This window comes from Typha latifolia, chromosome 9 (genome assembly GCF_019914945.1).
Source record: "Typha latifolia isolate L0001 chromosome 9, TyphaL0001v2, whole genome shotgun sequence".
Lineage (NCBI taxonomy): Eukaryota > Viridiplantae > Streptophyta > Magnoliopsida > Poales > Typhaceae > Typha > Typha latifolia.
In genome coordinates, this window is record NC_133094.1 from 3,658,641 (window position 1) to 3,681,546 (window position 22,906).

General features: G+C 37.8%; 3 protein-coding genes across 3 annotated transcripts; 1 reads left to right on the forward strand and 2 right to left on the reverse strand.

Annotated features, from left to right (window-relative positions):
* Window positions 1-510: 510 nt before the first annotated feature.
* LOC140795421 (uncharacterized) lies at window positions 511-8,316 on the forward strand. The gene is made up of 11 exons (XM_073147962.1): window positions 511-914; window positions 2,585-2,926; window positions 4,033-4,105; window positions 4,283-4,392; window positions 4,526-4,610; window positions 4,799-4,871; window positions 5,047-5,102; window positions 6,206-6,271; window positions 7,539-7,604; window positions 7,690-7,750; window positions 7,860-8,316. The coding sequence occupies exons 1-11, from the start codon at window positions 556-558 to the stop codon at window positions 7,901-7,903; spliced, it is 1,335 nt and encodes a 444-aa protein (XP_073004063.1). The 5' UTR covers window positions 511-555; the 3' UTR covers window positions 7,904-8,316.
* A 1,337-nt stretch (window positions 8,317-9,653) lies between these two features.
* LOC140795713 (probable glycosyltransferase At5g03795) lies at window positions 9,654-16,155 on the reverse strand. The gene is made up of 6 exons (XM_073148440.1): window positions 15,926-16,155; window positions 15,579-15,857; window positions 13,535-13,821; window positions 11,025-11,257; window positions 10,699-10,856; window positions 9,654-10,201 (listed from the first exon to the last, which is right to left on the reverse strand). Exons 1-6 carry the CDS (start codon window positions 16,067-16,069, stop codon window positions 10,100-10,102), a joined length of 1,203 nt encoding a protein of 400 aa, XP_073004541.1. The 5' UTR covers window positions 16,070-16,155; the 3' UTR covers window positions 9,654-10,099.
* Window positions 16,156-16,693: 538 nt separating this feature from the next.
* LOC140795538 (probable LRR receptor-like serine/threonine-protein kinase At4g37250) lies at window positions 16,694-19,620 on the reverse strand. Its single transcript, XM_073148171.1, has 2 exons — window positions 17,624-19,620; window positions 16,694-17,550 (listed from the first exon to the last, which is right to left on the reverse strand). The coding sequence occupies exons 1-2, from the start codon at window positions 19,392-19,394 to the stop codon at window positions 16,871-16,873; spliced, it is 2,451 nt and encodes an 816-aa protein (XP_073004272.1). The 5' UTR covers window positions 19,395-19,620; the 3' UTR covers window positions 16,694-16,870.
* Window positions 19,621-22,906: the final 3,286 nt, after the last annotated feature.

Here is a 22,906-nt window from a genome sequence, read left to right on the forward strand (position 1 = left end):
GAACCCAGTTGTCTTCTGAAAAATTACACTTTACCTCCCAGTAATTTGATCGAATTGTACCAAATCCTTCCGTACTTTCCAAGTTAAAAATAAAAAACTAATATCTTTGTGGTCCAAATCAAAGCATAATCATTATTTTCTTATCATATTTAATGGTACCAATTAATAAAAGTCCTCTTCTTGCTAAAAGGAAATTTTTTAATGCAGCTAATGAGAGGGCCAGACCGAGTTAGGACATGTGTTCGGGTCCTGGTCGGGTTGACCCAAAAAGTAAGCCCGAGTTTGGTTCGAAACATACGGGCCGGACATAAGCGGCTCAGACAGCAGCCCCAAAAATACGGAGTTAGTTTAGACTTTTCCTTTTATTATTATTATTATTATTATTATTATTATTATAATAGGCTTTTTTTTTTAAATATCTGAATACCATTCTACTGCTCTAACTCCTAGTAAACATCTTTCTTAATGTAATAAATAATATTCTACGGGTAGCAAGCAGGAAGCAGCATATTCCACGCTATTTCCATGAAATATTAAATACCAATCTCCATCTCCATGGCGCCACAAAACTCTCCACAGCACCACATACTTCTCTTCTACTCGGAAGGAAAGGGAAAAGAAGAAAAGGAGAAGAAAAGGAGAGGGAGAGAGAGAGAGAGAGAGAGAGAGAGAGAGAGAGAGGGAGGGAGAGAGAAACAGAGAGAGAGAGAGAGAGAGAGAGAGGCAATGGTCATACAAGCTCCTCTTCTTCCACTTCCTCTTCCTCTTCCATCCTGCGCCTCCCTCCGCCGCCGCGGATCATCCTCAGCCCTAATCCGCTCGCCCCGCACGGTTTCCGATGCCATCTCGACGAGCGCTGCGCGTGTTGGTAACATTGGATTCCATGTGCGATCCTACTCTGGTCCCCTTATATGGTATTTTCTTGCCTCCCCTTGTAGATTTCTTGATCTTTTCACTTCTTTAAATGTGGTAGCGAGGATTTTACTGGATTAGATTTTCTTGTCGATTCATGTAATGCCATGATTTATGGTGTCCTAGATTATGGTAGAAAGTGTAAGTCTAATTTCTTTTACATATGATTCTAAGGCGGCATTATAATTCTAAGGATAAAAAGACTAATTTTAGGCTTTATGATCCCGACAGGAAAATTATTTCTAAATACCTTAAAAACTTATTAGAATTGTGCCACATTTTATCTCTAACCTGAATACAACTTTAGATATCAATAATTGATCTCTTGATGTCTTGAGCATCACATTTTACATTTCCTTCCTATTTTTATCTCTTTTCTTTTTTGTTGCTATTTTTTCTTATTTCTCTCCACCCTTTTTTAGTATTTTAACACCCTTGCACAAATTTCTGTTGCAAAGGCGGTTGTCCTCATCTATAATAGGCTTCCTACCATCTCTGTTGCAGAGGTGATGATGACAATAATGATGAATTCAGGCCTAACCAAAATTGAAAATTCACTTGAGTTGCAAAAATTGAAAATTCAGGCCTTCATTAGCAAGCCACTGGAAATGCTAAAATTGAAAATTCATGCCTAACCAAAATTGAAGCTGAACTTGAGTTGCAAAAACCTTGCTTTTGATGGCCATGCCTATATTCTTGTCCATCTGTAAATACTGATATACCTGTCATTTTTCTTCCATCATTGTGTTTAGTGACTATCTCAAGTGCCTTGTGTCACTACCGTTCTAAATGTAGTAGAAACTGTGAAGCATGGATACAAATACGGGATACAGAGATACGGCAATACAAATGTGAGGATATGGTTAATTATTAAAATATAAGATATGGATATGGTATGGCTACGCCAATAAATAAATTAATAAAGAATGTGTGTTTAATATATTGTTAATCAGTATAACATATGGTAAAAATGCATATCATAGCATTGTATACTAACATCAAAGCATTGTGTACTAAGTTACTAACAGTCTAACATTGTGAGGCAAAGAGAAAAAAAACACGATTGGCAGTGAGAAGAAAAATGTGAAAAATAAAATAAAACTGGCATACTAACATATTTCTTCCTCAGCTTTCTCCCACAGTCCCACTGCAGCCAACTTCAAGAGAAAAGAGAAAAGAGAAATAGATCCTCACTTGATATCTTCCGGTCCAAGCCATATCGGATAATAAAAATTAATTCTTTTAATACGAAAACTCTTCCAGCCGTATCTGATATGTACGAGGGCCTACATGGAGTATCCGTGCTTTAGAGATTAGAAACCATGAGTATGTCAGAATTTACTTGGTTGGTCACACCATTGAATTTGCTTATTTTAACCATTAGTGGAGCAATCCTTATATCTATTTTTAGAAATGTTCCTCGAACACACTTTCTTTCTACAGAGGTTTAGTTTCACAGAAGAGCCCATCAAGATTCTTTTAGAAACATATTGCTTTCAGAATATCATTTTATATTCTTATAGGAACTACTTTTTCTGTTTGCTTCTAGCTATTTGATATGAATTGTTGGAGAAGATAATTTCTGTCGATATCTGATATATTTTACATGTCATTTTCCAAATAAATATAACTTGCTATATAGATCTCTTACACCTCTTCTCCAAATAAGCAGCCCAAGGAGATTTTGCTGTTTCGATGTTGGAACTGCTAAGGCTTCAGTCTCTGGAACAGAACCTTCTAGTAGTGGAGATGAAGTAAATGAGATGCTCGAACAATTGGAAGTAAAATCCAGCAATTTGTGGAAACCATTCTTGGGGAAACTAGCAGTTGTTCTGGGTATTGCAGCAACAGTTAGTATTTTATCTATTTACTTCAAATGGCCTGCCTCAGGATCATCCTTCAGGTTACCAGTTCTTGTTGAGGGTTCATCACAATCATATCTAGCACCAGCTCCTCTAGGTTTCACCTTCACACTCTTTGGACATAGAGTCATAATTCCAGAACGTACTCCAGGGTATGCAAACATCACTATTCCTTTTCCTTTTTTTTATTTTTTTTTCTATTTTGTGTTTGTACATGTCTATGTTAGGTGACTTATGATTATTATGACATTTTTCTTTTGCTGACTCAAGACTAATTACATGCTGTATTACACAGGAAGATGTTCTGTTGAGAATTAATAGTTGCTCAAAGATAAGATATTCTGTTGAGATTAATAGTTGCTCAAAGATAACTATGGTCACTCAATTCTAGGCAAGAAATCTAGTTGTCTTTTATTATGTATTGAACATTGGACCCAGGACAGATCTTTATTTATCTTACACTTGACTTTTTATGATACAATTGCAACTATAATTTTTGAATGAAATGAAAAATTAATAAATGAAGAACCTACCACATTTTAAATGAATTCATCTTTCTAGAGTAGAATACATGGATTTCCAACAGAAAGACATCCTTAGTATGAAAGCTAGTGTGACTCAATTAAGCAAATCCCTATGACTAAAGATAATTAGAAATTAGCATTGTCAAGCTTTAAAATGTTTGGATCAATTGTATAGCAATTGTCAACTGCAAGTTGCTAATATTGTAAGACTTTACTCAAGCTGGCTTCTGATTTGATCAATTTACTGCGCAAGTGAACTATATTAGCAGAAAATGATTCGTAAGTCATAACTATTCTTGTAAGCTACTTAGATTAGAGTGTCTTTTTTTCCCTTGTAAGACTTTACTCAAGCTGGCTTCTGATTTGATCAATTTACTGCGCAAGTGAACTATATTAGCAGAAAATGATTCAAAGTCATAACTATTCTTGTAAGCTACTTAGATTAGAGTGTCTTTTTTTTCCCTTGTTGTGTCATTACATTTGTCACACTTCATAATTCAAGTGTTTGTATTTGGAAGTTGGAAGATGCTTCCTGGTTAATAATGCAATCTTTGATGTTGGCTATGAATCTTTTGTTCTTAATCTATGGGCTCTTTGGGAATTGGAATCTCCATTAAGCTTGTTTTGTACATATTTTATTATCTAATTTATGAATTGTTTTCTTTATTATTATCTTCTTGCACAGGTTTTCTTTTTTGTCTAATAGAATTCCTCAATGAGAAAGTATCATGCAGGTGGGTCTACTTTTGGTTGCTTATGGCAGCTGGGTGTGGGCTATTTATTAGTGAAGAGGCACTAAATATTTGGGTCTGTCCTCTGAACTGGTACCTTCAGTTTGACCAATCTCAATTCAGTCTAACTCTCGTCTTGTCTTGTTGATTCATTTCTTAAGTCAGTTTATGCGGTATTACTTTTCAGCTGGTATATCTGGATTGAACTGTCTAATTGTACAGTTTTATGACATTTTTTAAGCATTTCATGCAGGTTGGTATATCTTTAGCACGGACTCTTTCTCTAGAAAGTTGGCAATCGTTAACCAACTCATTCTCAGCAAATGCATCTTACATTGTATCAACAGTGTTATGGGTTTATTGGTATGTTTAATTTTACTGTTTCAGCTCTATGAATCAAAATTCTACTAATTCAACTATGATATTCAAGAACTGTGGTAAAATATAGCTGTATTCTGCAAATATGTCTTAGCAGATTTATTGACCCTTTCTGCAGGGGAGTTTGTATCAGTGACATGGTACCATTCTACCTAGGGAAGCTTTTTAGACAGACTAAAGCATCTCAGGATATACTTACCAAGGTTTGAAGCTTGCATTATAATACTAATAATGCATTGAAGCCTCCTTCCCTTTTCTATCTCATTCTAGTAATTTTAAACTTTAAAGTTTCATTAGTACGACTCATCATCATATAGATGAATGATTTTCTTGGGACATCCTTATTCAGTTGTCATAGCAACTATATTTCTGACTGAGGGCAATTATCTAGGTCGGAATTGGGAAAGAGAAAGCAGTAAGCATAACTCGAGTAGTGCAAAAGTATGGCAATCTGATTGGCTTTGGTAAGTTCTATGAGTTGGGGGGCTATTGCAGCAAAAGTTTCAGCTACAATATTTTAGAAAGAATGGATTTAATTGCGAGTTTCTATGCATTGAAACAATCACCCCTCTATAACAACATTAATGTACTGGTTGCACAGAATCTCAATTTACTGATATACCAGTTTTGTTCCTGCAGTGGAGCGATTTTCCCTTGGTGTGCGAAATCCTACCGCATTTCTAGCTGGGGCTTGGGTCAGTTATTCCATCTTCATGCATGAGCAATTTCAATATTAGGTTTCAATATCATATATCTTAGCAAGATTCTGTTATTACTAGTTACATCTAATAGTAGCTTGTTTTTATTTTATAACACAATGATAGGCTTTTCTCATAGGTTTTTCAGGCCTGTATACTCACTGTTCGTTGTGTGAATATAGGACTTTAAATTCATTGTTGTTTTGACTATGCCAAGTAACATAAAAGGTAAACAGGGGAACCAAATCAAAACTCAGCTAAGATGCAATCCTAACGGACTATGATTTGATATTCATAGTCGAATGTTGTGCAACACTATTTTTAGGAAAGAACTTCAATCATACCTCAGCTATTCTAATGTCACTTCAGTTCTCGAAATTTACTGTTGAATTAGATGGTCTGATTGTGTTACTAGATTACTTGAAATTTTGTGGTGTATGGCCTACATAATGGTAGAAAGATGGTTGATATTATGCTTGTAACATTTTCAAGGTTCATGTTAAACAACAAATATACTGGACGGTAGCAAATATTTCATAGCAAGTTAGCAACCATTATGATGGTGAAGCACCATATGCCTTATGGTAATGGAGATATTGGCTAGTTGTTATTCTTATCTAAATATTTAATTTCTCTTTGGAAGTTTGGATAACACTAAGTTAATTGAACTCTGATGAGTCCCAGAAAGACAGACCTTATAGGTTGGATATGGCAGAGTTACAGGCCTATTATGTGAAATGTTACTCCTTTTCAATTCTAGACTTATTTCTTTAATGATGTTCCTTGTTATTCTTTACCTTTATTGTACACAGAACAATCTTGGAGACGTCTATCTATGTCTAAATAAGTTGTTCCAAGGCGACAAAGCCCAATCTTACACTATAAACAAGGCGACAAAGCCAATCTTACACTATAAACCTATGCTACATTCTAATGATGACATTGAACTTGGGAAGTTCACATTCGTGTATGCAATGTTATGTTGCTTCTTTATCATTTTAAAATAAGTGAGAAATTGTCATATATTACAATATCTTCTTTTCTGCCGGAGTACTAGACTACTCTCAATTGTTTCTTATATTTCTGTTAATATCGTATAGGGGATATCACCAGAGTGCTTTTTCGCTGGAGTTTGCTTTGGCGGTCTAATTACTCTTTCTGTTCAGGTTAGTCTACTGGTCTCGAGTTATTGGAAGTTTGGAACCTGTGCTTATCTGCTTTTGAGATATTAGCCACCAATAGTATTTTTTTCTGATAAATGGTCTGGCTTCTCTGATGCCTCCGATGCAACCTTTCCTATGGATCTAGATGTGTAGTTGCGGGCCTGCGGTGCTCTATTCAATTAGTCATGCATCATCTTAATCAAGTTGGGATGAGAGGAGGCAAATGCTCCTCTAGCTAAGAGATTGAAATTAGATACTATATTCAAGTCCCATGCTGTCCCAACAATTTTTCTTTCTAAAACCCCATCATCACCACCTCTGAAACTTGATATTAAAGACAATGGGCATCTAGTGAACGACACTGCTGCCTATGCAGGGTCTGGGGATATGTACCCGTATCCTTTCTGCGTAGACTATATTCAAGACCTGAATCTATGACCTCTTGGATGCAATGGGCAAGTTTTATCTTTACATCAAAATGACACCCTCAACCCATAGAATCAAGAAAGAGCTCTTAGGCTGGCAATCCTTGCTAGTTATATTAATATCGAATTGGACAATGAACAGTGAATGAATATCACATGAAGGCATGAACCACTATTTCTTAATTCCCTAAGACTCTTGTCACATCTATTCATAAATAAAACCCATAAATAAATAATTTGTTACCAGTTGTACACTTTAATTTAATGAAAAAAAGTATCATATCAGATGATTAATTTGGGGTTGGGAGACATTATCAAATGAGGAAGGATGTTGGGCGAACTATTGCATTTCTTGATTGATATTTAGGGAGAATTATTTCATTTGATAGAATGATAGTTGATGTTTTCAACACATTTCTTTTGGACTTGAAAAAAAGAGTATTATCATTAGTTGCCCCTATTAGACAAAATGTGTTTACCATTTGGTGCTCTGAACTTCACCTCCGATGCATTTCTTATGGAATGGACTCTGAATGTTCCAGTGTATCATTAGATATCATAGATAATATCATAATTCTCTCTCCCTCTCCATATATATATTGGTTACACACTTTGCATCACATCATTTGTTTATTTCTTATTCTTGAGCCACTTTGTGTTGTTTTCTTGTTAGTTATTGGATGATTGAACTTTTAGCTAATTTCATGATATTATATCATGCTTCTTTAAATGCTTGTTTCTGCTCATGATGGATCTTTTATTGAACTTTCATAATTTGCAATTGCACTCACTCAGGATAAAATTTTGTTATCTGACATGAAGATTTATTTTTTATTTTGAATCAGTTAGCTATTGGGTTTTTGGTAAGAGACCGGCCAGTAGTGGCTCTTGCCAGTGTTGCAGCAGCAGTGGTAGTGTATCACTTCTCTTGGGATATACCTTTTTCTTTTTTCCTTTCTTTTCTTCTTTGTTTAATACAGTTCTCTATGCATTCAGGGCATCTGGACATTGTTTCCTTATCTGATAGCAGCATCAACAGCATTGTTCCTTTTCCTTCGTCAGAATCGTTCCAGTTGATACGTGCTCATCCATATTTTTTTTTCATTCTCACATCAATTGGTTCTAAAATGTACCTCATTAATTTTGGATTTCGCATCCAAGTGCAGGAGATAATACCTTCCATGGAACATTAATAGCCCCTTTTATTTAGTAAGCGCGCTTCATCAGTCTATGCTAATTGACTGAGATACACTATTATTGACGGAACAAAATGCAAGGACTGCTCAATCATCATTAGACCACACTATTTATACCTTGCGGTTCTGCAATGAAAGAAGCAACTACTTGGTGCAATCACACAGATTTTATAGTGCAATTTGACAAGATTCCTGTGTGCCTCATTTTTTGAAGGCTTGAAGCCCATTTTGTTGTGGAGCTTATTTTAAGAATTAGTTCTGCTGAAAAAGAAAATGTTATAGAATAGTAGAACAGTTTATTCAAACAATATATGAAACTAAGTCTCTTTTTGCCTTGCCAGGTGAGGAGACATTGAAAGTTTTGATGTTTATGTTTGGATTGACCAGCCCAGACATTAAGTCACTTCTCTGAATTTATACATGAAAACATTAGAGTTTTGCCTTTTTATCTTGTACTTAAGTTGGCTTTTATTTTTTTTATGTACAAACTATAAGATTCTGAAGCTTGTAGTCTCTTCAGGATACCTAGTTTGGTGGATTATTTGGTCATCTAATCGGTAAATTCTTGATAAGAAATTTATATATATTCTCATGCATCAAAGTAGAATGTTGAACAGAATCGTCTGCTCTTTATGAGTTGGATCTTGACCTGTATCAGTAGATGCTACTGTTGGGGCCAAACCCCCTACTGTTCCCATCTTTATGAATGCTGTTAGATGTCTAGTGGCATTCACATGTTCAGATCTACCCTGATGCATGCTTAGAATGCTATTTAGCAAACACTTCTCTGTACTGCCACTCTGCCAGATCTCAATACAAAACTGGGGCGACAGACTTATTTAAAGGCTCAACATGTAGTGAGCTGTGTGTGAGATGAGAATACTTGTCTTTAGGGCTGTCAAAATAATCGAGTTTAAGTATATAGAATACTTTTTATATTATATTATACTTTAATTATTCTGAAATTTGTTTAAATTATATTGTTATGTACTCTGATTTTATATAATTTAATTCTGAATTATAATCCTATTATATCTGTTCCAAAAATATGGAGATTTCTATTAATATATAATTTTGTAAATTTTTTATATTTTTATAGTTGAATTAGACCTTAATTTAAGGTTTGTTTAAGTTTAAATTAAGCTTTTGATTCAATTCAAATTTGATTTAGCTCAAAATTAGGCTTAAATTAATTAAGGCTTACAATTACTTATTAATCAGCTCGAACTCAAAATTAGCTCAAATTAAAATAATTTTAATTTAAGCTTGATCATAAATTTAAGCTCAAAATTATTTGAATTCAAGCTTTGATTATAAATCTAAGCTTGAAATTATTTTAACTCAAACTTGATCAGAGGCTCGATCAAGCTCAGCTGATTACACCCCTTATTGTCTTATATACACTTACGACGAAATTTTGTAACTAACACCCTACATTTAAGTAACTTTATGTTTGAAAGATTATATTTTATCGTTTTGCTTCATCTATGTAAACTCATTTATGATATTTGCAATTTAATTACATTTGAGGTAAATTGCGTGTATTTTATTATAATAAAAATATAGATAAACTATATAAAATATATGCACTCAGTATTATATGCTCAATTTAAAAAAAAAACCAAATATAATTACATTGTCAAAGCCCTAGACTCACCTCCTACAGGTTACTTCTTGATGCTTCCCGGAAATAAATTAACAGTTGGTAAAGAACATGAAGGGGGAAAAAGAGAGAAATAAAAAACTAAAAGTTATCTCATAGTGTAGCTGTAGTAAGACACCATATTTCATTGATCTCCTTCACAAGTAGTTTACAAGCACGAGTGTTAGCAACTATGCCTATCTCTTGGATACATGAGCAACAAATAGTTTTGAACAAAGATATATATAAAAGGTGCCAATAAACTAGCAGGAAAATAACAAAGGAAGAAAAGAAAATATTGTACAGGCTGAAATTTGATCATATTTCTCGAGTTGTATGATCAAGTACTGTGCCACAGCTACTCTACGAAAGTAACTTGACAGTAAGCTGCAAACTCTCTAGGAGGATGGTCACTGTGGGGGAAAACCAACCAATCCAACCAAATGCAAGGAAAATGGGAAGAACCAAACCTAATAGACCTGCTGCAGGAATGCGTCTGAGAAAGTGTGAGACCTATTTCCTCTGGGCTTGGTGCAAAATTGGCAGCACTGATCAAATGACCTTAGTCTTAGTACTTGATGACATGGTGCCGCAGCCAAAGCTCATACATCACCATGTGGAATGCATCATAAGGAAGTGGAGGTGAATGCCATTCGAAGTGCTTCTGTACCTGTTGACACAAAGTAATGTTTCACAGGTAGAATGGCAAAATATAACCATATCCTTAGAATCTGAATTTGACTTCCAAAGAGCAACTAGATTACATTAAGAGTTCAATATGATCCCTCCTTCAGAAACCCAAACATAGAAGGGAAAGGACTAATCTAGCCCAGTCGCAGATAGTACGGGAATGGTGATATCAGATGATTCTCTTAGAGACCTTTGGGCGAGAGCTGAGGGGTGGACAGGAGGCAGATAGGTGGCTGGAGAAGGGAACCACATAGTGATGCTAGATATAGTTCGCATCGAATGTGAAAAGGTTTAGAAGTAGGATGAATAATGCATAGGAAGAGGAAGTAAAGTAGAAAACAGAAGTGGATAAGTAATTGCTGGAATGAAGATCAAAGGAGAGGAATGGCAAACAAGAGGCAGAAGTGTGTTTTGGGCAAAGATAACAGAGAACTGTTACATGATACCAGCTAACTATTAAATAAGAATGACACATACCTCAACTAAAGACTTGTGCAATGCAATAAATTCTTCATTTGATATAGACTTCAAAATTGACTTTAGCTGGTATACATCACTCTCCTTTAGTACAAGAGAGAATTTCCGCCAGTCAAGGATATCATTGAAGGGCAAGTCGTAGTAATTTGACAAAATCACTGTAAGAAAAGGAACTATTAGCAAATAGCAACTGAAAGGCAGAGAATGTTCACATGTTAAACTATTTTTCAAAGAGAAGGTTGAACTCTTATATATTATTAAACTCTCCTATAAAACAGATAAAAAGGTATTAGTATCACAAATACATTTAAAGTTGAAGCTCTAACCTGGAATGCAACCATAGTGAATGGAATCGGCTATCCGGGCACTATTAACTTGGGAACCACCTGGACATATGCAGAACTTTGTCCTATAAAATTGCTTCTGATAAACCAACTCTCCAATAGCTCTACTTATGCGATTGTTGCTGATAGCTAGCTCTGTATCGTTCTCCCAGACACGTGCTAAAATAACTCTAATCCTGGAATTCCGATGCCCAGCCCAAAATCCAAGAATTGTCCTAGTGCCAACATAAAGAAAAAGTCCAGATTTAGACCATGAAGAAAAAGATGAGACATTAATATCCGTAGGTTATGTTATAGATTAAAGAAGGATTACCCATCACAGATTGACATGCTCCTTTACTTGCATAAAAGCTATAAGTCACAGAGATAAGGTACTTCAAATTAGAACCAATTCTGTCATCATATTAACCTACTACATTCGACTTCCAATAGAATGATCACTGTTTTCTCCACTTATTGCTATATATCTGGTTGTGTGAGCTAGACCTGAATATTCTTCGAGGAAAGCAGCATGTAAGGATAGACTATAGAGAACAAAACACCATTCTATGGTTGAAATACTTGTTTTCCAAAATAAATATCCATGAGGAACCCCAAATGATAAATGTACTTAAATGTTGATACTATTCTTTCTTTTTTTCCTTTTCCCTTTTCCAAAATGAAGTAACTTGAAAGTAACCTTCAAACCCTTTTAACTAATATACATCAAGTCTGCTCTCAGCTTGTGGAAGAAGCTCAATTGTTTTGGTCCTGTGATCACATAAACATGTGTATTGGTTCCACCATCAAGCCCATGCTATAGAACCAGACACTATCCTGTTAGTCTCCATTAATGCCCTGCCAATCATATTCATACCATATATTCTCCAAAAGTTTGCTGTGGTAAACCCCAAACAATATGTTACCCTCTATTTCATTAATAAAAATCACATTGCTTCAAAAGGCCAGAAGCCCAAAGCCCATTAGAAATTGTCAAAATTATAGCAATTACCAGCAGCCAAGTCTCTCTATTTCTCATGATTACTGGTCAAACAAATGAAGAGAGTGGGATCGAAGTAATAATGAGAATGTGTTGATAGCCATCATGATTGCAAAAGATCCTTCATCTCACAAATTTCAAGTGGACAGATCATTTACCATACTGCAGAAGAATAACATCCTGCATTAGCAATGATGATGGGCAGGAAAGGCAATCAACAAGCAGCTTGATTAGGGCCAACAAATTCTCACAGCAAGGGTGTGGAAGATTAAAGCCAGCTCCCTCAAAGGGTCGGAGTGGGAAACCATGATGAGGTCATCAATGGAACTTGAAGAGTGGGTCAACAACTGATACAGGTGCCAACAAAAGTGGTTGGTTTTGGTCTCAATAAAACGGGGTGCGCTAATGCCAAAATCACATTGTTCATACTGATAAATATAGGTTGGGACAAGGGGTATCGACAATGCCCACAGTATTTGCCACACTGCCAGTAAGTCACCAGCATGATATGCAACGAGTGTGACTGCAATGGCATTGTAGTTATTGCATTTTATAAGCTAATGTGAAGTTTCCTTAGTAACAAATAACAAATTAAAGGCAATGACAATTCTAACATGCGGACCAACCAAGCACATACACATATGCAATCTCTTGATATCATCACAACGGAACTAGATAACCCCAACATATTTCTTGGAAATAGATGAATTTTTAGAACCAATAGTTTGCATAAGCAAGTCGATAGAATCAAGTAAGAGGCAGGTTATGTGGATACTAGTAATGTCAGGGTTGATATTTAAAAAAGAAATAAAATGGGGAAGACGGAGGTGTAGTGAGATAGATTTTGTATGATTGTAGGCCTAAATATTGCTACTTTTTCACTAGACAACTATGTTACATTCAAATATCTTATTACATATTATCTCTACTTCCATTCATAATTCTTAAAATCTAGTTAATTTATTTGTTGAATTAGATTACTAGAAGTGCAAGGTCTATTGTTGTCATTTCTAAAGCATACTGTGGTAAAATATGTAATTATGTCTGCACAAAGTATAAGAAGAATCTTTCTTTCTCGGATTTTCCAGTACTATGCTTAACCTCCAGCTTAATTTTTAATGTGCATATTACACATTAAATACTTAGATGTAAAAATCTGAAATACTGGACCACATGCACCTTCATACACCCACCCACTAGATACACACTATGCAATCTCCAGGCAACCTGCATATTTTAGTTCCTTTTTAATGGATCTAATATACTAGAATGACTAGATACGACTTTGTAGATTAGGAATTAAGCTCATTCACCTAATATCAACATCCAACCAAATGGCTGTTCTTAGTGTTACTAATGAGTACTTAATAATCAACTCAAGGTAGCATAGTAGTTATACCACCAGCACTGAATTAAAGGTTCATAAATGGCAATTCAAAGATTAGGATAAAGAAGGCTTTAGGAAGAAAAAGAGTTCCATAATAGGACAAAGAAAGTAGAATCATATTTGAACCTGTTCTCAATATCATTTCCTCCAGCTGGGAGTGCAAATGGCTGCAGTACTTGAGGAAGAGCAACATCCTTGTGTGGGATATACCCAACATCATAGCTAGGCGAACAGACAACACGAATTGAATTCTTCACAAGAAAGGGAAGTCCTTCAAATGCCCTCACACCAACATCATGACAAGTAACAACAAAATGATCTGCTCCCAATGTCCTATTCCAAAAAGGGTATTTGCTTATCAAGCCTTCAACATAATTCTGAACTATTATGGTCATATTTTCATATGAAGTACCCTGCAAGATTAGATAATATGTTACAAATATACCTAGACATAGTTATTCACTTCTAGGAAACCCTATGCAGCATAAATGTTCTAAACATATAGCCCACACTGGAAGCTAAAATCACTAAATCAGTTATAATGATGAGTTGGTGACACTTACAAAATTGATCTAGCATGATAACAAACCACAGAGCAAGAATCCAAATTACAAAAGACATGCCTAATAGACTAATATGATGCTATCACAATTTAGCTTTAGACAATGTAGGATGCCTAATTAAATAATAATCAAGTGCCTTTGCTAGTTACACAGGAACAATAACCATGTCCAATTAACATGTTTGACAAATTAACACGTTCAGTGAACTTCACAGGCATCCTCTCCAGTAGTAACTATTGAGAATGCACTATACATCCTGTTTCTAGAACTAATCTGAGAGGGAAAAAAGAAAAACATCATGGCCAACCAACTAATACCTTCCTCATATTCCTTCGGTATGTTACGAGAATAGACTCCTATGACATAATGAGTACAAATCAAGCATTTAGTCCCAACTATTTGAGGTCATCTACATGGATCCTTTTTTCTCCATTCTAGTAAAGTTAATTCTTTTAGGATTCATTTTCATAGTTTTCTCAACAGATTTTTTTGCCTGTTAACAAACTAACACAACCCTCCTCTGCTATTTGAGCTATGCAATGACTGTTGAAATATATCCAATAAGCACACAGAGATGGAGTTATCATGTACACTATAAGCAGCTAGAAAAAGAAACAAAAATTTGGTAGATCGTAGAATAATATGCCTAATTCCATTCGTTTTCTTATTTTTCCCATTATGATAATACAGATGTATATATGAAGTTCTAATTGTTCATGCTTGTCCAAACTAACATTACTTTGGGAAGTTTTCCTGAACGAGCCTCAAAACGGAAGGTTGCACTCTTATTCTACCAACTGTCCTTGATGGTTCTGAGAAATCATTCAGTTGTTGAATCTTCCTTTTCAACCTTTTGTCAATTTTTTATCTAGATGTCAGGTAGACAGGCAACTATAAAAATTTTGAAAATTCTTCTCAACAATGCAATATTTGATAAATATATAGCTGGAAAGAAAGATTAGACAAGAGATACGGCTACTATCCTTTCAATAATAGGTCATGTAAATTAATCCTGCGATCTCATGGGGAACAAGAAATTTAATTGCGTAGCTGCGGATTGTCATGTCTATAGCATTACAGTATGAGAAAACATTCTCAGAAGTATGAACAAAATCCAGCGTTTGATTAGGCATTCCACCTACTCTGTTAAAGAAAATCTATATCCACTGAACAGCAATCCATGGATCAGTTATGGACAGAAGGCACATTAAACCTATATCAAAAGTCAGATCATCCCACAAAACTATCAACAGAGATTATAATCTCAACCTACAACCTCCAGAACGGACAAGGACGCTACTTCCTCACCTAATAAACCATCACCACCATGTCATCTAACAAAACTTACTTAATGATCACCTCCAACAACCAAAAGAATTCCCCATTCAGTCAAAAACCCATGGCTCACATACCACACTTCAAATTCTTGACTCATTCATATCCACCAAACCCCAAAATAAAATCACTCCATCAGCACCTCTCCAAATCCATTTAAACCAACATAGCTTTTTCTCCCTAACCAGATCCCAGGATCAAATTTTTGAGGCAACAGAAACACAACAATCCGAATACAATTGAAGAAAGTACAAAGAATTCAAGAATGACACCTTTCCCCGCATCTTGTGGCAAGAAATGGGGATGAAAAAGAGATCCGCCTCATCGGGATCATCCGTCCTGAACCTGCTCTCCCGAATGTTCTGGAAGAAGTACCCCTCGCTTGCGTACTTCCCCGTGAGCTTCCTCGGGGTCTGGTAGTACGTGTTCGGATCACCGTCCGGGTATATGAACACCTTGAACCGCCTTTCCATCTCGGCGTAGCTAATCCGAAAGATCTCCGGAGAGTGGTAGATCGACGGAGGAGAAGAAGACAAGAGATCCAACGCCACCTTCAATTACACGAAAAATATGAAAACTTTAAGGAAGACGGGGGAGTATGGAGAAGGGAGTAGCATACCTGAGGGGATTGGAATTGAGGAGGAGAGCGAAGGGAGTGGAGAGCGACGAAGGTGAAGGAGATTAGGGTTAGGGCGGCGAGGGCTAGAAGAGAGCGTTGGAGAGAACAAGAGGTAAGGGAGGAGGCGGATGGCTTTCCGGCCATTTGTGGCCGGAGATGATAGTTTTGAACTCGGACGGAGTGGAGTGTTGGTATGTAAAATAAAGTGCTCGATTTTGGGGAGGAAGAGATCAAGGAGATCGTCGTGAGATTAACGGGAGCTCTAGTCGGATCGGTTGCAAATGTCGAGTACCCGTTTAGCTTGGTCATTAGAAAAAATAAATTATAAAAGAAACTATCAAATGTTACCCCAAATTTTATAAGAAAAAATAAATCTTCATATATATATATATATTTGTTAACTTTAACAACCATCTGTTTGAAATATTCTATAAATATTCTATCAGAAACTAAATATAATGACAAGAAGATTTTAGCGACATGTTTCAAAAGTTTTCAATTGCAATTAAAAAAAACAGTTTTTATTATTTTTATTACCATAGAAAGTACCCCAATTTAAATTATACATAATGCATTTTTAAAAAGAGTGAAAACTTAATAGTGTGATTTGAACTAGGGAGGGAATGCTCATGCTGTCATGCAACATAATTTACATAAACCCTTTCAACCATATGAGCATGGTCTCATAGGCTCTCCAGTAGAGTTATAGGAGCAAACTTATATGAGCATTTCCATCAGCAAAAAGAACTGGAAATGGTTGAATAAATGTAGCCATAAAAGATGTTTCCGAGATTGCACTAAGAGATCACAATACAAAGAAAAAAAGAAGGAATCAATATGTTATACAATACAAAGAAGTTAACGGCAACATCCATTGAGTGTACCAATTCTACATCAAACTACCTACCAAACCACCACCTTTGGAGATTTTGCATGCCCCCACTACTAGTAAGAAGAGCAACTGGCGACTATCCTTTCTATCACCTGCAATGCATCCTTCATGGAAGGCCTCTTCTGAGGAGTAATAACACAACAAGAGAATCCCAGCCTGAAGCAGGCAAGGAGAGCTTCCTCCTTGCCTAGGACTTCGCCGCGCAGCGCCGGGTCGGCCATTCGCAGAACCCTCTTCTTTTCTTCCACCACAAGCCCAGAATTCCATTGGCAGAGCTCCACCTCTGTGAACACTCTCCCTGAGATCAACTCCAGTACGACCATTCCGAATGAGTAGACGTCCCACTTGGCGTTGGGCTTCAGGTTCTTGATTGATTCCGGCGCCTGGTAAGGCGGCGGCGCGGCAGCTGCATTGGAGGAAGACCCGCAAGGGCTGGCGGCGGCAAGCGGCGATAGGTCCGGGAGGCTATTCGTCGAATGCATAGAACGCTTGCTTCCGAATGCCCACGACGAGGCGCCCGGCTTTAGGCCGCCGTCGTCGCAGGGCATTAATCGCTCCAGCCCGAGGTCTCCGATCACTGGCTCCAAGTCTGAGCCTAGTAAGATGTTGCTCGGCTTCACATTGCCGTGGACGCACTTTTTCTCGTGTAAGTAAGCAAGACCCCTGGCAATGCCTCTCATGATCCGGAGCCGGGCCTCCCAGTTGAGGTGGAACGGGGACGAGCCGAGCTTCTCTGTGGCATTTACACAAACTGTTAGGCGGCGGCTCAAACTATGTGAGATAGATAAGGATTCTAAGTTTCTTACTGCTGAAGGAGATGTTGGCGAGGCTGCCATTGGGGGCGTAGTCATGGATGAGGAGCTTCTCGTCGGTGCCCCAGTAGAAGGCGCGGAGGCGGAGGAGATTGGGATGGCGGAACCTGGCTATGGCGCGGACTTGCGCGTCGAAATCTTTTAATCTATCGATGCCGCTCGTCTCGCCAATTCGTCGAACAGCTAACGCGGTGCCATCGGCGAGCACGGCCTTGTAGACGATGCTGGATCCCGTAGCGCCGAGTATGTACGCCGAGGCCTTCAGTAGAGTCTCCAACTCGAGGTCGCTCTCGCCGTCGACGGTGACGAGCATGGCGGCTTCTTGCTTCTGCTTCAGATGCCCGTTTCCTTCCTCCTTCGCCTTCTTCTGTGCTTCTTTCTCCTCCCGCTCCGTCTCAGAAGACGCTGAGGTCTCCGAACTCTCCTCGGTTTCGTTGCCGGAGTTCATTCTCAAGCAGCACGAGAGAGCACCGCCGAGAGTTTGTGCCTCAGAATATGCCGACGGCTGTGGATTCTTGGTAACTCCTCTCTCCACCTTCTTCTTCTTCTTCTCCTCGTCCTTCTTCTTCCTCCTCAGCTGATATGCATACAAGAAAAGCACAAAAAGTAGCACTACACCGCCTAAATCTCCGGCGACGATCGCCAAAATCGTCGTCGGCCTAACCCCCCCTCGCCTCTCTTCTCCTTCACCGCCTAAAGCTGAGGAATCCCCACTCGGGTTCTTCGGCATCACGGCGAACGCCGGCGGAGACTTGGATTCAGAGGAACTCAGTGCTGAGCCATTAGGAGGATTGGAGAGAGTGGAAGGGATCGTGCACAGCTTCCTCAGCGGCCGCCCGCAGAGCTCGGGATTGCCAGCGAACGCCGCCGGCTTCTGTGCGGCGAAAGCCCCGGCCTGCGGGATCGGGCCGCTGAGGTTATTGAACGAGAAATCTATCGTCGCCTTCGCCGGGAGCCGCAAACCGATCTCCGCAGGAACCTCGCCGGCGATCCGGTTATAGGACAAATTCAAGTACCTAAGGCTCCTCCCACCGAGCTCCGGCGGCAATGTACCATTAAAAAGGTTAGAACTTACGTCTAACACTTGCAGGGAATACAACCCATTGATCGGTAGATCGCCGCAGAGGTAATTATTGGCAAGAGACACGACGGTTAGATTGGGGAGGAGAGTAAGGTTCGCCGGGAGCCGCCCGGTTAGCGCGTTGTCGGAGAGGTTGAGGACTTGGAGGCTCCCCGTTGGTCCAGCGAGCTCAGGGAACTCGCCGGATATCTCATTGTCGGCAAGTGAGAGCACGCGGAGCTCTGACGCGTTGAAGAGTGTCCCCGGAATGGTGCCATTGAGGACATTGCCGGAGAGATCGATGTGGCGAAGGTGTTCGACGAGGCCGAGCTCCGGAGCGATGGAGCCGAGGAGCTTGGCATTGGGTAGAACCAAACTTATCACCCTGGATTCTGTAGGAAACCAAACACTACTACCACCATTATTATCAGTAGTAGTAGTAGTGATGGTAGTAATAGTAATACTAGGAGTAGCTACTGGGAATCCCATGCACACGACTCCATTCCATGAGCATGGAGAGGAGTCGGCGTAGTTCCAGTTAGCCAACGCCGACAAGGGGTCACTGAGGATGGAGTACTTGAAGGAGAGCAACAGGAGACCATCTTGGTTAAGACCCAAGATTGGAAATGGCAAGAGGAGGAGGAGAAGAATAGTAGCCCTCCTCCATATGGAATGGAGAATACTACTCCTTGAGTAGTAGCTCATGTTGTTGTTCTTAAGCAAACCATGACTCAAAAAGGATGGAGAGCAAGAAGAGGAGAAGGGAGGGATTAAATCTAAACCAAGGAAGTATTGTAGATTGGAGAATGGGCATGTGAGAAGAATAAAATAAGAGAACAGCTCATCTTAAAGGCTTTGTGGTGTGAGCCTGCTATAAATATTTATAAGTAGGAAGGAATTTTTTTTTTTTCTCTTTTTTCTAGAGAAGTAGAAATTTAGTAGTGTCCTAAGTTAAGAATTAAATACCAAGTAAGATTCCTCCATTATTTTAGTTGAGGGAGGGAAAGGCTAAGAGGGGAGGGAGGGGGAATCTTTTGGTGTTAGAAAGAGGACATCAAGTTGAGGGCCAGGGCCCTTGGCATTGACGTATTAGAGGACTGGTGGGAAGAGAACACTCGTGATACAACTGGATCCAATTGGTTGATTTGCCCCTAATTATACCTTAATGTGCCTTGATCACTCCTCCCCCTTTGAAGATTGTGCTCTTAAGTCTTATATACAGGGTTTTTTCTATTTGGCCAACTAGGGCAAATCAAATATGACAACTTTCTGCAGGATTGTTGTTCATTTCCCTACAGAAAGACATAAGAGAAAGAAAAGAAATTGATTAGATTTTATCTTCTCTTCACATGCGTTGTTCTCTTGAGGTGTGCTAATTGGGTGGACATCCCATGTAGTGCCCAGACAAGAGAAAGTCAAGAAAAGAAAGGAAAAAAAACTAAGGCTAGTACTTTCTATTGTATGTGATGAGATTTGAGGGGTTGGAACTTGTAAGGACTACATGGCACCATTTCCGTAGAAGAAGAGGTATGGATCTGTGGTATAGTACAGTGTAGGAAACTAGGAATCCTATGATAAATTTCATCATCTAGGGTTCAAGTTTTAGAGCAAGTGTTCTTTAATTATATATTGTTATCATTTTTATATTGTTATAACTGCCTAGCTTCAAATGATTGCCCAGTGGATGTTTGTTACTGTAATAAGTTTGCTTTGTTAGAGCAATGAGTATAACCTGATAGCCTCTGGATTCACCAGAAGTGATAGATTTGGTTAAATAGCTCTGATACTTATTGCCCAGTTAACACAACTAGGTGACATAATTTTTTTTTAGTGGATATGTGAGTAATGGAAGTTAATTTCTTTGGGCTGGACTTTGGATTTATCTTCCCTTTTGTTTGAGAGTGGTCAATTGGTCCTGGAGGCACTGAAATTTTGTGGCACATAATAGTAAGTAAGATGGGAGAACTACTGGTAGTAAATCTTCTGCAGTACTGCCTGCTGGTATTTGTTGCACTTGGACCATTTGGCAGGCCTTAACGAGTGCTGCAGTTGAAATCAAAAACTTTTTTTACTTCTACTTTGCTTGGACATGGGTTTCTAACTGAAGTTTTCTAGAATTTATATTAAAATTCCTGTCAATAGGTTTCTAACTAGGCATTAAATGAATGCCACGTAACCAGTTGTAGTAAGTTCCTACAGCCTAGTTTGTAGAAACTCCAACTGTGCCATTGTAGGAACATTCCAATTGGCAAGAATTACTGTTTCCTCAATTTTACAGTAGATAAGTCCTCATATTGTTCATAGCTTGGCCTTACATCTCTGCAGCCATAAATTTGGACTGGATGAAAAAAAAAAAAGGGAATGTCTATGTGTTTGTTTAGCAAGTTGGGAGTTAGAAAGCAGAAGCACAACTCACAGACATTGAAGCAGTATACCATAGACAGGGAATAATATTGTTTGGCTTGATGTAGATAAAAAAGAAGGCTCTATGGCAGAGATCAAGCTAGAGACTTTGGAGTTATCTTTCTCATTTCAACCAATTAGCTGTTTGGAGAATCTGAGAAGATGGTTCAAAAACCAACTTGCCAATTAGTATCATAGATTGTTGTGTCACTTGATTGAACTTCTTACATAAAAAGGTGAAGCTGCCAATATGCGTGTATCAGACTTGTTGTATGCTAAGGAAACGCTAATGCCAATGGACATGTCTCTTCTCTTTCAACTTTGTTTACCATGTTCGATCTTGTGTGAAATGGCTGCTATCATTTGGCGTGAAGGTCAAAAAGAGTGCATGGCTCAGCCTGACATTTCAGCCAGAAACTTAGAAGTGTCTCAACCACCACTGGAATACCAATCAAGAGACAAAACTTACTGTTGATGTTATTATTTGAGTTAAATAGCAAAGGCTTTATTACAGGTGTTACCACTTAAACTTTACACTATTAATAGTGTTAGGGTTCGTTTCAATGCTTTTTGTAATGCTGTCTGTGATCAGGATGTCTTACATGACAAAAATAAGAGTATAATATATAAGAATATGCCTCTCTTTTCTGTTTTGATGGATAGAATAAAAGAGAAAAGAAACTATCTTTCTCTGCTGTATATATATATATATATATAAACTTCTACTCTAATTGTTGCATGTGATTCTGTAGCTAATTGGCAACCACCAAGTTTTTCAACTGGATGAAATTTGTACAATCTGCTTGACACAGGATTCTCTATCCCAGTTAGCAGTACTTGTTGTCATGAGCCACACCATGTTGTCGACATTTATTACCAACCCAATCATAGTAGAGTTTGCAGGTAACTTTTCATATAACTATTGAGGTGTGGTGGATCGAATCCAATTCTAGATAATTATTATGAAAATGTGGTAGCTTAACTCAACTATTCGATAACACGATGGCTTGAAATAATATTCGGGCGGCATTTAATTTAGAGCAATAATTCAATCACACACGCGATTTAAAACTTATATTATGCGGTTTAATATATTGGTTAAAGCTTAGTGAAGTCTTAATGCTTCTATATGTTGACTTTTGTCTAGCCATCTACCCTTCGGGCTAGGTAATTTGCAGCAAAAAACTATTGAGCAAAAAGCCATTTAATCTTAACGCGGACATCATTAAAAATTAAAGCGTATATTTTACATAGACGATGTGTATATATTAACATAAGTTATACGTGACGATTTTTTTTTAATTAGAGCGTACTTTTTGTATAGGTGATATATATAAATTACATAAGTGATACGTAACTTTTTTTTTAATCTTGATATTAGAGCGTATATTTTGTATAGTCGATACGTATGAATTACATAGTTGATACGTAACGTTTGTTAAGATTAACTCAGTAAAAAAGATCCGAAATTATAATTTAATAAATTAAAGGCATATTTATGCTAATTAAAAAATTGAAGACTTTTTGTTGCAAATTGACCTCTTCGCCCTCTTGAATGATTTAAAAAAAAAAAAAAAGAGTTTACGCCGACACCTGGTGGCCCGCTCGTCAGCCGTTGGATCTCACTGTGATTGCACGATTTGTGACGTTTATGTAGCAATCGTCATATAACAAACATAATCTAACTCAATTATTGAAAAGAAAGCGACAGTAGATAGTAGTATTGATACATATACATAGGTGGTACAAATATGGGGAACCTAGAGCTGGCTCGATCTTTCATGTACGCTTATGTCTCTATCCAATCTACATGC